Source organism: Carassius auratus, linkage group LG28B (assembly GCF_003368295.1).
Source record: "Carassius auratus strain Wakin linkage group LG28B, ASM336829v1, whole genome shotgun sequence".
NCBI classification, from domain to species: domain Eukaryota; kingdom Metazoa; phylum Chordata; class Actinopteri; order Cypriniformes; family Cyprinidae; genus Carassius; species Carassius auratus.
Window position 1 is genome coordinate 6,801,863 of NC_039293.1, and position 14,108 is coordinate 6,815,970.

The 14,108-nt window shown below is 39.1% G+C and overlaps 1 protein-coding gene and 1 pseudogene across 1 annotated transcript; both read right to left on the reverse strand.

Annotated features, from left to right (window-relative positions):
- Window positions 1-5,850: 5,850 nt before the first annotated feature.
- bglap (bone gamma-carboxyglutamate (gla) protein) lies at window positions 5,851-9,508 on the reverse strand. The gene is made up of 3 exons (XM_026239898.1): window positions 9,438-9,508; window positions 7,889-7,982; window positions 5,851-6,062 (listed from the first exon to the last, which is right to left on the reverse strand). The coding sequence occupies exons 1-3, from the start codon at window positions 9,493-9,495 to the stop codon at window positions 5,960-5,962; spliced, it is 255 nt and encodes an 84-aa protein (XP_026095683.1). The 5' UTR covers window positions 9,496-9,508; the 3' UTR covers window positions 5,851-5,959.
- Window positions 9,509-11,929: 2,421 nt separating this feature from the next.
- On the reverse strand, window positions 11,930-13,273 carry LOC113067576 (matrix Gla protein-like; annotated as a pseudogene).
- Window positions 13,274-14,108: the final 835 nt, after the last annotated feature.

The window sequence follows — 14,108 nt, forward strand, 5'->3', positions numbered from 1 at the left end:
TGACTTGCAAGATTTTATTGGTCTTCAAAAACATAAATAACTTAATATAATGAAGTCTAAGGATCAAAATCAAAAAGGGAATAAATCATAATCCTTATGGGGAGCATAAAAGCCTGGTGTGGACTGTAAACAGATAAAGGTTGGCAAAACAAGTGACTTCTCCAGAGGGTGTCGATCCCCTGGACGAAGTGAAGAGGAGTGATTGAATCCAAGGTTTTATCCTCTCCATAATTAAGTGGCGATCAGGTAACAGGGGTGTGCGATCTCCCAAGCTCTCCTGGAAGATCACCGCCACCAGCAGGCGAGCAAGTAGAACGCAGGGTCGTAACATAATTTAAATAGAAAACTTAAAGTAAGATATCAACAAACCAAAATACGATTCCGTCAAACAAACGAATGGTCCAAGCGTCTGACAGAACCTAGTTAAACTAATCATAACAGAGTAATAAGAATAAACAGAGCAAAACCTAACAACCAGGAGTTCACACCACCCCAAACAGAGTTGAAACTTAATAGGGAAGGAACAGGTGTATACAATTCCATTGACGAGCCTTCCAAGCACACCCACTGATCGGACTTAGTGGAAATAATGAGGGACTCGTCACACACACCATAGTAAGATGAACAATACGTACCTCCACATACTCATTGCGCAGATGTTTCAGTCTCTGAGAATTTGTGTCAAGTGACTTGACATTCAGTCAAGTATGGTGACCCATACTCAGAATTCGTTCTCTGTATTTACCTCTCCAAAGTGCACACACACATCACTGAACACACACATTGTGAACACACACGGAGCAGTGGGCATCATTTATGCTGCGGCGCCCAGGGAGTTCGGTGCCTTTCTCAAGGCATCTAAGTCATAGTATTGCTGGCCCGGGACTCAAACCCACAACCTTAGGGTTAGGAATCATACTCTCTAACCACTACACTGTAAAAAAAATTGCCGTTAAATAACAGTAATTTTCTGGCAGGAGGGGCGCCAGTAAAGTACTGTTAATTTACAGCTCTTAACCATTAATTTACCACTCTTATTTTTTAACAGTATTTTACCGTAAATTCTACCATGGAAATTAACTCCACTCCCACTGCTTCAAACAGTTCGAGTTTTTAAAACTAGCATTCCTACGATGTTAGTACTAGGAACTTATTTCATTTGAGTCCACTGAGAAGGAATATTTCTTACACTTAATGTGCAGTAATAAAGTAACTAAATACATGACTTTTACTCAAATCACTGCGGCTCATTGTCAGCTGTATTACACATGTATGTGCTGAAGTACTTAACACAGAGATCATCACTGTATCAGCGACTCCACATTTACTGCCTTTATATAAAGCAGCAGAAAATCTGAATATGTGGCTCATCATTGACTGAAGCACCGGCTCTACTCTCCAGCACAATGGTGAACAACAAAACTACATTAAACTAAACGATCTCTCTTGTGCAAACACACATTAATACAGTCAAGTTCAGTATTTACTCTCATTATCAGTGTATGACTTTGCCTAATTTTTTTTCTATGGATGTTGACAAATATTTTAGTTAAATTAACTTTTTTTTTCATTTGGTAAATCTGACGTTTACATTTTACAGTATATTACTGTTTTTCCTTGACTTGACGGCAAAAAACTGTAGAAAAACACTTATTTTTGCTGGCAACCATTAATTTACGGCAAGAAACAGTAGAAAAACAGTTATTTACTGGCAGCAGGGGTGCCAGTAAATAACTGTTTTTTTACAGTTTGTTTCCTGTAAATTAATTACAGTTTATTACTGTTAAATTATGTTTCATGCTGTTTTTTCTTCATCTTAAATCTTTAACCCTTTAAACCCCACAAGAAAATCCTCAGTTTTAAATGAACACTTATAATGTGTGCACACTACAGAGTGTTAGAGTAACACTGAATCAGTGAAGTTAATGAGATAATTCGGTGATTAATTGATGATTGAGCATAAGTGATAAACACCTGCAGAATCACTGAAGGAAAGAGAAACACAAGATCTACAAATGACTTCAGCCACAGCCTTAGATGAAATCAACTGAATAAAAGAATACATCAAATCTCTCAAGATCTGATTAAACAACTACTAAAACAGCTTCACCAGATTCACATTACTAACCAGACTGACTTTATTTCTGTCAGATGTCTACAGAAGAACTTATGGAGAGTTAAATAGGTTTAGGTGTTTTTTTTTTCACTACCATGATGGAGATCAGTGTTTACTTTAGTTGGGCTCTTGAACATGACTTTTCAACAACTAAGGTTTTTTTTTTTTTTTTTTTTTTTACATGCTGTAACAATGCGCCTTTGGAACTTGTTATAGCAAAACAAAAGTACACAGAAGAAAAAAATCTGATATTGTTGTTTATAGATTGACAAGAACAAATACTATTATTTCTGATCTAATCCCGTGTCTCTTCTCTTATTGAATATTGATACTACTGTTAAGAAAATTTCACTCATAATAAAAAAAAAAAAAATCTTAGCTGAAATTTAGACAGAAACATCAAGAATCAGCGTATGAATCACAACAATGGTGACAATCCACAAAATAAATGAAAAGATCAGTTCTGAACATCACAACACATGCTACTAAAACTTAAAACAAATGCAAAATTATAAGCACATAAGAATTCAAGAAAATAAGTGAACAATTCAGGGGCATAATTTATTCATGCCGCAATGCATGCTGGGAATCATGGATGAGTTTTATCCTGTGCTGGTACCCAGCATGCATTGCATCATGAACCTTTTGATTATCACCATTGTTGAGATTAATATGCTGATTGTTGATTTCTCTCTTTGAGTGTTGTGTGGACTGCTGCCCGAAATACTTTTTAACTAAAACTAGTCGTTAAATCCATAAATACTGGTTATCTCACTACTTTTCAATCTTACTAAATTGAAGTGTCATTGACTCAAATATTTCAACACCAAATTAATATTTGATTATTATAGCAACACTTTAAGTCAGTCAAGTAGATCATGCCTGTTAGAAACAACCATAATCACTTGACTATCAAAATTAATACTGCTGTAACAGATGCATCATAAAGATACAAATACAGCAATAAAAAAAAAAAGTAAAGTGTAAAAGTCAATGGTCAGGAGCCCAACTAAAGCAAACACTGATCTCCACAATGGTGACGCTAAACGAAACAGTAACATTATCATCTAAATCTCTTTAATTCTCAATAAGATCTTTTGATCTCTGTTCTCTGATTGGCAGAAATAAAGTCAGTCTGGTTAGTAATGTGTGAAGTTGGTGAAGCTGTTTGTTGATCGTTTAAATCTTCAGTTGATTTCATCTAAGGCTGTGGCTGAAGTCAGTTGTATTTCATGTGTTTGTCTTGTTATGTTTTTTTTTCTTCAGTGATTCTACTCATTAACAGCAGCTGTTGATCATTGTCTGAATTCACTCATTAGTGTTCATTCTCTCTGTTAGGTGGACTAGATTAGTAAACTCATGTAGGGAATAGTGAATGAGGGTGTAGGGTGTGATTTGAAACACAGCCGCTGAGTGTCGAATTTGAACGTTGTTATTTTACGATATATAGCAGCAGGCTACTTCTCGAAAACGATGAATATTACCCAGAATGCACTGTTTAAATGAAAAACAGTATTTTACTGTCGAAATTTGGCCGTTTTTTTACAGCGATTTTTAACAGTGTAGGCTATAGGTCTTGAGGATTCGACTTAATGTTGATAGAGAGACTCGTCGGATGTTATTGAAAATATGGTAATCATTGATGATATTGGCTTGGATTTCTTGCAGAATGATACAATTATTGGTCAAAACCACTTTCACAATGGCGGCATCTTGTGCTCGAGTGAACATAGGGCCCCTTCCACCTTGGGGTCCTTGACCCTCGATCCAATGTAAAAAAAATAAATAAATAAACACATGCAGCCTACTGTCACAGTAAACAATATTGATGATAAATACAGCAAGATTCAGTTTCAATGTACTGTGTGTTTAGCTTACCTGTTTTCTCAATGAAATGTCAGAATTACTGATGCAACAGTATTTCTGCTGAGATTTGGTTGAACTCTTTGTCTAGCTTCCATCAGTGTCAGTCCATGGTTGATAACATGGTCAATAAGTGTTGCATGGATTTCTTAAGTCAAATTTGGTCCTTGTCTTCTTTGTTCAGGTTCTATCAACTCTTCAGGTCCTTCTCTACCTCCTTCTTTTACTAGACCTCTTTCTTTACCTCCTTCTCCTCTTCCTCTACCTAGGACTCTTCCTCTACCACCTTCTCTTATTGGACTTCTTCCTCTACCTCATTCTCCTCTTCTTCTACCTAGGCCTCTTCCTCAATCTTCTTCTCTTCCGCTACCTAGGCCTCTTCCTCTACCTCCTTCTCCTCTTCATCTACCTAGGCCTCTTCCTCTATCTCCTTCACTTCCTCTACTTAGGCCTCTTCCTCTATCTTCTCTTCCGCTACCTAGGCCTCTTCCTCTATCTCCTTCTCCTCTTCCGCTACCTAGGCCTCTTCGTCTGCCTACTTCTCCTCTATTTCCATCTCCTCTTCCTAGGCCTCTTCCTCTATCTCCTTCTCCTCTTCCGCTACCTAGGCCTCTTTCTCTATCGCCTTCTCCTCTTCCGCTACCTAGGCCTCTTCCTCTACCTCCTTCTCCTCTTGCGCTACCTAGGCCTTTTTCGCTATCTCCTTCTCCTCGTTTTCAAAGTAGAACATGTGTGCTTCCACACCTGGTGGATGTGATTATCCAATTCGTTCATCAGTGTGGTCATTGGTAGTCCGGGGCTTTGTAATGACAAGGAAGTAACCGCACAATCCCTATCTGTGTCTAAAGTTTTACAAATCACAGTGTGTAATGTTTGCAAATCTGTGGAGGTGTTTTGCTCATTGGAGAAGAATTTTGCAAATTGTATGTCACGACTAGTAAAAATGTCTATCAGGTAAAACCCACAGAGCCCTCTCTTGATTCACAGGTTAACAGAGATCATCGTGTTAGTCAGTGAATCTGTATATTTACTGAAACGATGATGTCATTAGCCCACAATGATGTCTCGTCCCAAGTCAGACACAGCTGGGTTACGTAACAGCATCAAAAACATTAACGATTGTCTTTTTATTAACTAACATTAACACAGATTAATAAATGTACTGTGCCATGTATACTGCACTCAAGGTTTAACCCCTTACACATTCACTATGGAACACTCACTTAGATCACTTTCAAACTGAGTATTGTTCTGCACTTATCTCCAAGCAATAGCTGCAATACCAAGACATTCCGTGTTTATTTTCATAGTCTTGTCTCTGTTTCTAGTTTTAATAGTCTGGTTTAATTTTATAGTTTTCATAGTTTAGTCTTTTTCTTTCCTTGCCCTGTTACTCATGTTTTGACTCTTTTGCTCTGGATACTGGATTACCCCTCTCGCATAGGCCTCTGGATATTGTTCATTGCTCAAAGACCCACACGTGCCCTAAGATTGTTCTTGTGTCTTGCCCTCTATATACCTATTTGCCAGTGTTTGACCCAGACCTGTTAAGACCACTTCTCTGTACAATAAAATCTTGTATATTGATCCGCACATCTCACGTATAATAGGCTCCCACTTTACAAGTTTTTTAATTTAAAGAAATTTCATATGTTATAAATGGCATGAAATTTGAAAACATAACTGAACGTCTATGAAACATCAGTCAATAATTTTTTTATTATTGCTTATGAATGAATGAAAATGCACATGTGAAATGTGTTTTGTATAAAGTGATAATCGTGACTTTTGACAAACACATAATAATCAGATATGGTTTGATCAGATGTAGTAAAAACTCCAGACGACTCTACAGTATTTGATTTCTTTCTTTATTATTATCGGATATGGCTTCAGCAATTCCTCTGCTTAGGTTTTAATTTTTTTATCATTTTTGACAGATGCTCATAATGCATTTTAACAAGAGATGCTGCTCTGGCTCTAGTAGGGAATGGGCCCGTAGTACGCAGTGTAGGCCGCGATGATGCCGGACACGTCCATCATGTGCTCACAGGCCAGGTTTGCTTCACACACTTCCCTCAGACTGGAAGACAAGAGTGAGAATGCATGTGAGAGACTCACCATCAGTGTTGAGTGTGTGTGCGTGAGTGTGTGTGAGTGTGAGTGTGTGTGTGTGTGTGTGTGTGTGTGTGTGTGTGTGTGACTGGTCATCACTGCTGAGTGGGCATGTTTTTGTGACATATCAGGACACAACTTTGTATAATGACATGGGTATGACACAGGTATTACAAGGAGAGGGTGACTTATGAGGACATAACCCATGTCCCCATTTTTCAAAACGCTTATAAATCATACAGAATGAGTTTTTTTTTTTGAGAAAGTAAAAATGCACAATGTTTCCTGTGAGGGTTAGGGTTAGGGGTAGGGTTGGTGAAGGGCGATAGAATATACAGTTTCTACATTATAAAAACCATTACGCCTATGGGATGTCCCCACTTTTCACAAAAACAAACATGTACCGTATAAGAATCGTATAGATTTTAAAATATTGCTTATTACTTATAAAGCCCTGAATGGTTTAGCACCTCAGTGTTTGAATGAGCTCCTTATACATTATACTCCTCTACGTCCGCTACGTTCTCAAAACTCAGGCAATTTGATAATACCTAGAATATCAAAATCAACTGCGGGCGGCAGATCCTTTTCCTATTTGGCGCCTAAACTCTGGAATAACCTACCTAACATTGTTCGGGAGGCAGACACACTCTTGCAGTTTAAATCTAGATTAAAGACCCATCTCTTTAACCTGGCATACACATAACATACTAATATGCTTTTAATATCCAAATCCGTTAAAGGATTTTTAGGCTGCATTAATTAGGTAAACCGGAACCGGAAACACTTAACATAACATGTACCTTCTACATCATTGGAAGAATGGCATCTACGCTAATATTTGTCTGTTTCTCTCTTGTTCCGAGGTCACCGTAGCCACCAGATCCAGTCTGTGTCCAGATCAGAGGGTCACTGCAGTCACCCGGATCCAGTACGTATCCAGACCAGATGGTGGATCAGCACCTAGAAAGGACCTCTACTGCCCTGAAAGACAGCGGAGACCAGGACAACTAGAGCCCAGATACAGATCCCCTGTAAAGACCTTGTCTCAGAGGAGCACCAGGACAAGACCACAGGAAACAGATGATTCTTCTGCACAATCTGACTTTGCTGCAGTCTGGAATTGAACTACTGGTTTCGTCTGGTCAGAGGAGAACTGACCCCAACTGAGCCTGGTTTCTCCCAAGGTTTTTTTTTCTCCATTCTGTCACCGATGGAGTTTCGGTTCCTTGCCGCTGTCGCCTCTGGCTTGCTTAGTTGGGGTCACTTCATCTACAGCGATATCATTGACTTGATTGCAAATAAATGCACAGACACTATTTAAACTGAACAGGGATGACATCACTGAATTCAATGATGAACTGCCTTTAACTGTCATTTTGCATTATTGAGACACTGTTTTCCAAATGAATGTTGTTCAGTGCTTTGACGCAATGTATTTTGTTTAAAGCACTAAATAAATAAAGGTGATTGATGTGTGTGTGTGTGTGTGTGTGTGTGTGTGTTCTTGTTTTTGTGTCATATCAGGACACAACTCTGTATAATGACATGGGTATGACACAGGTATTACAAGGAGAGCGTGACTTATGAGAACATAACCCATGTCCCCATTTTTCAAAACGCTTATAAACCATATAGAATGAGTTTTTTTGAGAAAGTAAAAATGCACAAAGTTTCCTGTGAGGGTTAGGGTTAGGTGTAGGGTTGGTGTAGGGTGATTGAATATACAGTTTGTACAGTATAAAACCAATTTCACAAAAACAAATGTGTGTGTGTATGTGTGTGTGTGTTTACCTCTCCAGCTGAGCCACAGTCAGGTCTGCAGATGCTGTTCCTGCTCTCTTCTCTCTCACAACTGTTGAGGCCACATCTCTTATCACAAACACACCTGAGAAGAGACACATGAGTTCACACCTGCATATATTCGGTTTCAATCTAGTTTTAGAGCTTTAGAGCTGGTTTTAGAGTTGGCATTGCTGAAGGTTACAAATTACATTATGCTGTCCATTAATTCTGAGTCTTCTTCTGTCCTGATACTTTTAGATTTGAATGCTGGATTTGATACTGTTGATGAGGATATTCTACTGAAGTGACTGGAACATGTTGTTGGGGTTCAGGACCTAGCTTTAGAGTGGTTCGAATCACACTTACTTGGGGAGGACTTTATCTGTAAATATCGGGTCATTTACTTCACCTCCATGCTGATCCATTGTGTTCTTCATGGATCCATTCTAGGCCCTCTTTTACTCCTACATGCTCCTTTTGGCCTCAAAAAGTAAAGAGTAGCTTTTTTCATTTCAGTTCAGTGTCAAAGGTGAAACCTGTGTATGTTTGTGTGTTCACTGATGTGTGTGCACACTTTAGATAAGTTAAATGAATAGCACTAATTCTTAGTATGGGTCACCATACTTGGCTGTATGTCACAATATTTCCACTTTACTAGAAAGAAAGGGCAAACACACACACACACACACACACACACACACACACATACACACACTGTGAATACACACCCGGAGCAGTGGGCATCATTTCTGCTGTGGCGCCTGGGGAGCAGTTGGAGGTTCAGTGTCTTGCTCAAGGACACCTCAGTCGTGGTATTGAGGGTGGAGAGAGTCCTTGCCACAACTTCCCCAATTCATATTTTAATTGTTTTTGATAATTGTTTCATTTTACTCTCTTTCCTTTTCTCTGTTAAATTCAGATTTATTTTTATTGTAAAGCTCTTTGAAACAACTATGGTTGATTACTTTTGGTACTTTTGCTTGATGAAGATGAAGAGATGAAGAGGCTCTCTATTTGTGTGAATACCTCCTTCTGAGGCCAGAGAAGCTTTTTAGTGTAACGGACCATACAATAATCATGATGAAATAAAAATAACTGATATAAACTTGCCCTCTTTCATACCCGTTTCCACATATATCTTTGCAATCAATCATTCTTGTAATTATGATATTTCTGAGTCTACTGGAAGGGAAATTTTATTCCAGCAAAGTTCAGCTCTAAGCAAACACATCTGAAGCAGCTGAATGAGATCTTCAGGAATGTCTGATAATTACAGACTGAAACACTGAGAACTGAAAGACTGACAAAAAACAAAAATACAGAAAGATTGAAAGACTTCAAGACTGAAACACCACAGATCAGCACAAGCCCTTGAACAACACAGCATTTACTTTACATTGAGCAAACATACAACATATGCAAACTACAGTAAACGCATACACACGCATCAGACACACACACAGACACACACAGGAAGACCCACAAGAGAACAACAGAGAGAGAACAATCATACACACATATACACATTACACACACACACACACACAAACACACTGACCTGCACTCAGACATGCAGCTATCACGCAGCAGAAGATCAGGAGTGTGAGGCTCTTCATGTTTATCTCCGTGTTTCAGCTGATCTGTGACTGTTTCTCTATATCACTCACGCTATTTATAAAGTGACTTCACAACGATCTGACATCGTGATTGGATGATGAATCAAACACACAAACACACACACACACACAAACACACACACACACACACACACACACACACAATCTTCAAATAATTTGATTGCATGAGAGTGGCATATCAGTTGAGGAAAACCAGCTTCATATAAACATTTCATGTAAAAGGCTTTAATTACAGCTGTTCCTGCAGCTGTACAGGGCCAAGCTGCTCCTTAGGAATCACGTTTAGCTGAGCACTTTCCTGTCATCTCTGTGTGTTTTTGTGTGTGTGTGTTATAGTGTGTGTGTGTGAGAGAGAGAGAGTGTGTGTGCATGTTTTTGTGACATATCAGGACACAACTCTGTATAATGACATGGGTATGACACAGGTATTACAAGGAGAGGGTGACTTATGAGGACATAACCCATGTCCCCATTTTTCAAAACGCTTATAAATCATACAGAATGAGTTTTTTTGAGAAAGTAAAAATGCACAAAGTTTCCTGTGAGGGTTAGGGTTAGGTGTAGGGTTGGTGAAGGGCCATAGAATATACAGTTTGTACAGAATAAAAACCATTACACCTATGGAATTCCCACTTTTCATAAAAACAAGTGTGTGTGTGTGTGTGTGTGTGTGTGCAGGGCCGCGGGAAGTAATTTTGAACAGGGGGTGCTGTGAAATTTTTTTTTTTGACAAAAAACCTATGAGCCTATATAGGCCTATTTAAAATACATTTTAAAAATAAATACATTGAGATTTACTACTTTTATTGTCATATACACTTCAGTGCACAGCCAGCCAGGGTCTGAAACACAAAGACATCAGTTCTCAGATATGCGCAATGCGCTATTAATCTGAAGCAGAAGCAGAATCAGAAATAATAGTTTAATAATCGAAAGAAAACTAAATAATTACTTTCATTACAATTTCAGATAGCCTATACATACATGCAACATATTAAGATACAACAAATAATATTACAACAAAATATAATATTAATCAAACTTCACAATAACGCTAAAACAATGCAATCGATTTGGTCAGCTGGCTTGAGTCACTGCACGTTTATGTCACGTTTATGTCACACGCAACTCTATTAACTCCAAAATCTTTTTACGCAGAACACAAGGAAATAATCTCTGACTATTTAAGCAATTTGTTTATTGAACAGTTCTCCACATCCATTACGCAAAGAACACACGCACAGTATAAAGCTTTCATCTCCAACCTTTTTACACAAACCACAAGGAAATAATCTCCGACTATTTAAACTTTATTTTAACATTTCTCCACAATAATTACGCAAGGAACACACGAACGAAATAATACTCTCCATCTCCATCCCCACCACCTTACAAAAATACTGTAATAGTGTACTACTTACAATAGCTTGGCTAGTCAAAGTTGATCCCACACTTGTTGCCAAAAAAATAAATGTTACTAGCGCGGCAGCACCATGCTCTTACCTGAGCTACATGCAGGCGGGGTGCCCTGGACTGGTTACAGGTGTCCAAATGTCGAGGTGCGCTGTATTATATAAAGATGGATGTATTCTGCGTGGAACGAGCGGGAAACCTCGTTACTCGGCGACCAAACCTGCCTGCCAGACGTCGACAACGTAACTTCCGAACCTGTGTTGATTAGGCCTCAAAATATGAAATTAAAATCCAAAATATACGTAATAGCCTACGTGTTTCAAAATCATTTTCTAAAATATTCATAAGGAATTTATAAATTGTGCAAAATATTTTAATAGGCCTACATTTTTTTTATCTCCCTCTCGTCACTAGGGGGTGCTGCAGCACCCCCAGCACCCCCACTTCCCGCGTTCATGTGTGTGTGTGTGTGTGTGTGTGTGTGTGTGTGTGTGTGTGTGTGTGTGTGTGTTTGTGTTTGTGTGAGTGTGTGTCTGCAGGACTTTGGTCGAGGGTTCCGATGCTGTACTTACATAAATGTTTCCTGGCTCTGCTTCTCCAGTCGTGCCGCATTGCTATTTATTCCCGCACAAAACATTCTCTTGGACAGCAGCTGTGTAATTTCACCATCTGACTTATGAATCTCTGGAGCATAAAGTCTGAAAAAGAATTCAGTGATCACCTCAGAATAAATCACTTGTACACGTGGATCCTGAGCCACTGACTGAGGTCCGCAGACGAACACCAAATAACATTTCTGTAATCAGCAGATGAAAGAAGATACCGGTTCAGGTTTGCAGGAGTTTAATTGTGATTAACAAATGAACATTTCCCACAAAGCCTTGTCCCTTCATCACCATAATTGCACACCTGTTAATTGCTCAGGTGCCTTCACTTCGTCATTTCCTGTCTATTTAAACCGGTCTGTTTTCCGTCTGTTTCATGGAGTCCTTATTTTCCATCACCCAGTTTCCTCGCGTTCCCTTGTGGTTCTAGTTTCCGTTACAGTTAGTAACAAACCTGTGACACACAGAAGCACTTTTATATGTGTAAATAAGTGTCTGGGCTTGTTGGTTCAGTGTCTGTAAGGTCTGTAAGGCTTTATTTTAATAAAGAGATTGATTTGTCATATGCAAACGTGGAGGGGGGGCTTCGTAGCGACGCAGATGTGGGTTGGGCTTGAGCTGCTGAATGTCGAAATACACTTGATAGGCCACCTGTTATCCGTAGCGCAGTGCAAACAGATGACACAGGGAATAATCCTCACAGATCTTGGCCTGCCGCTCAGCTGGAGACTTCATCCTGAAACACACATACCCTGGTGGCCTGTATACAGTAGCCAGTACAAACATAACAGGGGATTTATCATTGACATTTGTTTCTCTGGATAATGTTATATGAAGCACCATTACTTCAAACGAGTAATACTTGAAGCCTGCCCTCTGAGAAATCCTAAAAACATTGTTATAAATTAAAGCAACACATCCCCCTTTGCCTTTTAGACGCGGCTAGGTGGACCTAAAATAATGTAATCATCAGGTTTTAGCCAGGTTTCTGTCAAACAGAGCACATCTAGATTATGATCAGTGATCATATTATTTCCAAAAAAGTGTTTTCGTATATATCTGATATTCAATAAGCCAAGCTTTTTCATTTGTTTATCCGTATTGCATCTGTTTTTTATTTGTTGAACCTCGATTAAATTGTTAACCTTAACTTGGTTTGGACGTTTTTTGTATTTTCTAGTTCGGGGAACAGACACAGTCTCTATAGTGTGATATCTAGGTGAAAGAGTCTCTATGTGCTGAGAATTATGCTTCCTGACCTGGGCCCCAGTTAGTCAAGTATAAACACTAAGACAATTTGTCATATTTCTAGAGAGAAGAGTGACGCCACCCCAGGAGGGGTGAAGACTATCTCTTTCCAACAGGTCAGGTCTGCCCCAAAAGTTATAGATCTATAACACCAGTAGATATACTGGTTGTAGATGGGATCTCATGGACTCCTCATGAAATTGTTTGCCTGATATGGATTCACAAATACTGAAACAAAACAGCTGTTTGTTTGACATAAGACACAGTAATATGGTATAAATTAACATTTATGTCAAATGAATGTAGCGTTTCATCACACTGTCTCATCACAGTATTGATCTTGAGTTTATTTTAGACACAGAAGCCGTTTTCATAAAAACACAGACATGATACACTCTGCCAAAGCCAACCGAGACAGAAGAGAATTGTGAACATTTACCCTCGTATGACTCGTGGCTCTCCTGAGAATCTGCAGAGAGAGAGAGAGACATCTGTTAGTATGTGTGTGTTAGTGTTTGTGTGTTAGAGTGTGTGAGTCTACTGAGAGCTTCATACACACCATAACACCAACACATTAACTTTCCAACATGAGGTAATAATATTTTGGACTTTGTTTACACCACACAATCAATCAATCAAACAATCACCTTTATTTATATAGTGCTTTAAACAAAATACATTGCGTCAAAGCACTGAACAACATTCATTTGGAAAACAGTGTCTCAATAATGCAAAATGATAGTTAAAGGCAGTTCATCATTGAATTCAGTGATGTCATCTCTGTTCAGTTTAAATAGTGTCTGTGCATTTATTTGCAATCAAGTCAATGATATCGCTGTAGATGAATTGACCCCAGCTAAGCAAGCCAGAGGCGACAGCGGCAAGGAACCGAAACTCCATCGGTGACAGAATGGAGAAAAAAACCTTGGGAGAAACCAGGCTCAGTTGGGGGTCAGTTCTCCTCTGACCAGACGAAACCAGTAGTTCAATTCCAGACTGCAGCAAAGTCAGATTGTGCAGAAGAATCATCTGTTTCCTGTGGTCTTGTCCTGGTGCTCCTCTGAGACAAGGTCTTTACAGGGGATCTGTATCTGGGGCTTCAGTTGTCCTGGTCTCCGCTGTCTTTCAGGGCAGTAGAGGTCCTTTCTAGGTGCTGATCCACCATCTGGTCTGGATACGTACTGGATCCGGGTGACTGCAGTGACCCTCTGATCTGGAAAAAGACTGGATCTGGTGGCCACGGTGACCTCGGAATAAGAGAGAGACAGACAAATATTAGCGTAGATGCCATTCTTCTAATGATGTAGAAAGTACGGTGTTATGTGA

Coding starts and splice junctions, on each gene's coding strand:
- bglap (XM_026239898.1), bottom strand. CDS start 9,495: ATGAAGAGCCTCACACTCCTGATCTTCTGCTGCGTGATAGCTGCATGT. Junction 7,983..9,437: donor AGCTGCATGTCTGAGTGCAG/GTCAGTGTGTTT, acceptor GTCTCTTCTCAG/GTGTGTTTGTGATAAGAGAT. Junction 6,063..7,888: donor ACTGTGGCTCAGCTGGAGAG/GTAAACACACAC, acceptor CTTGTCTTCCAG/TCTGAGGGAAGTGTGTGAAG.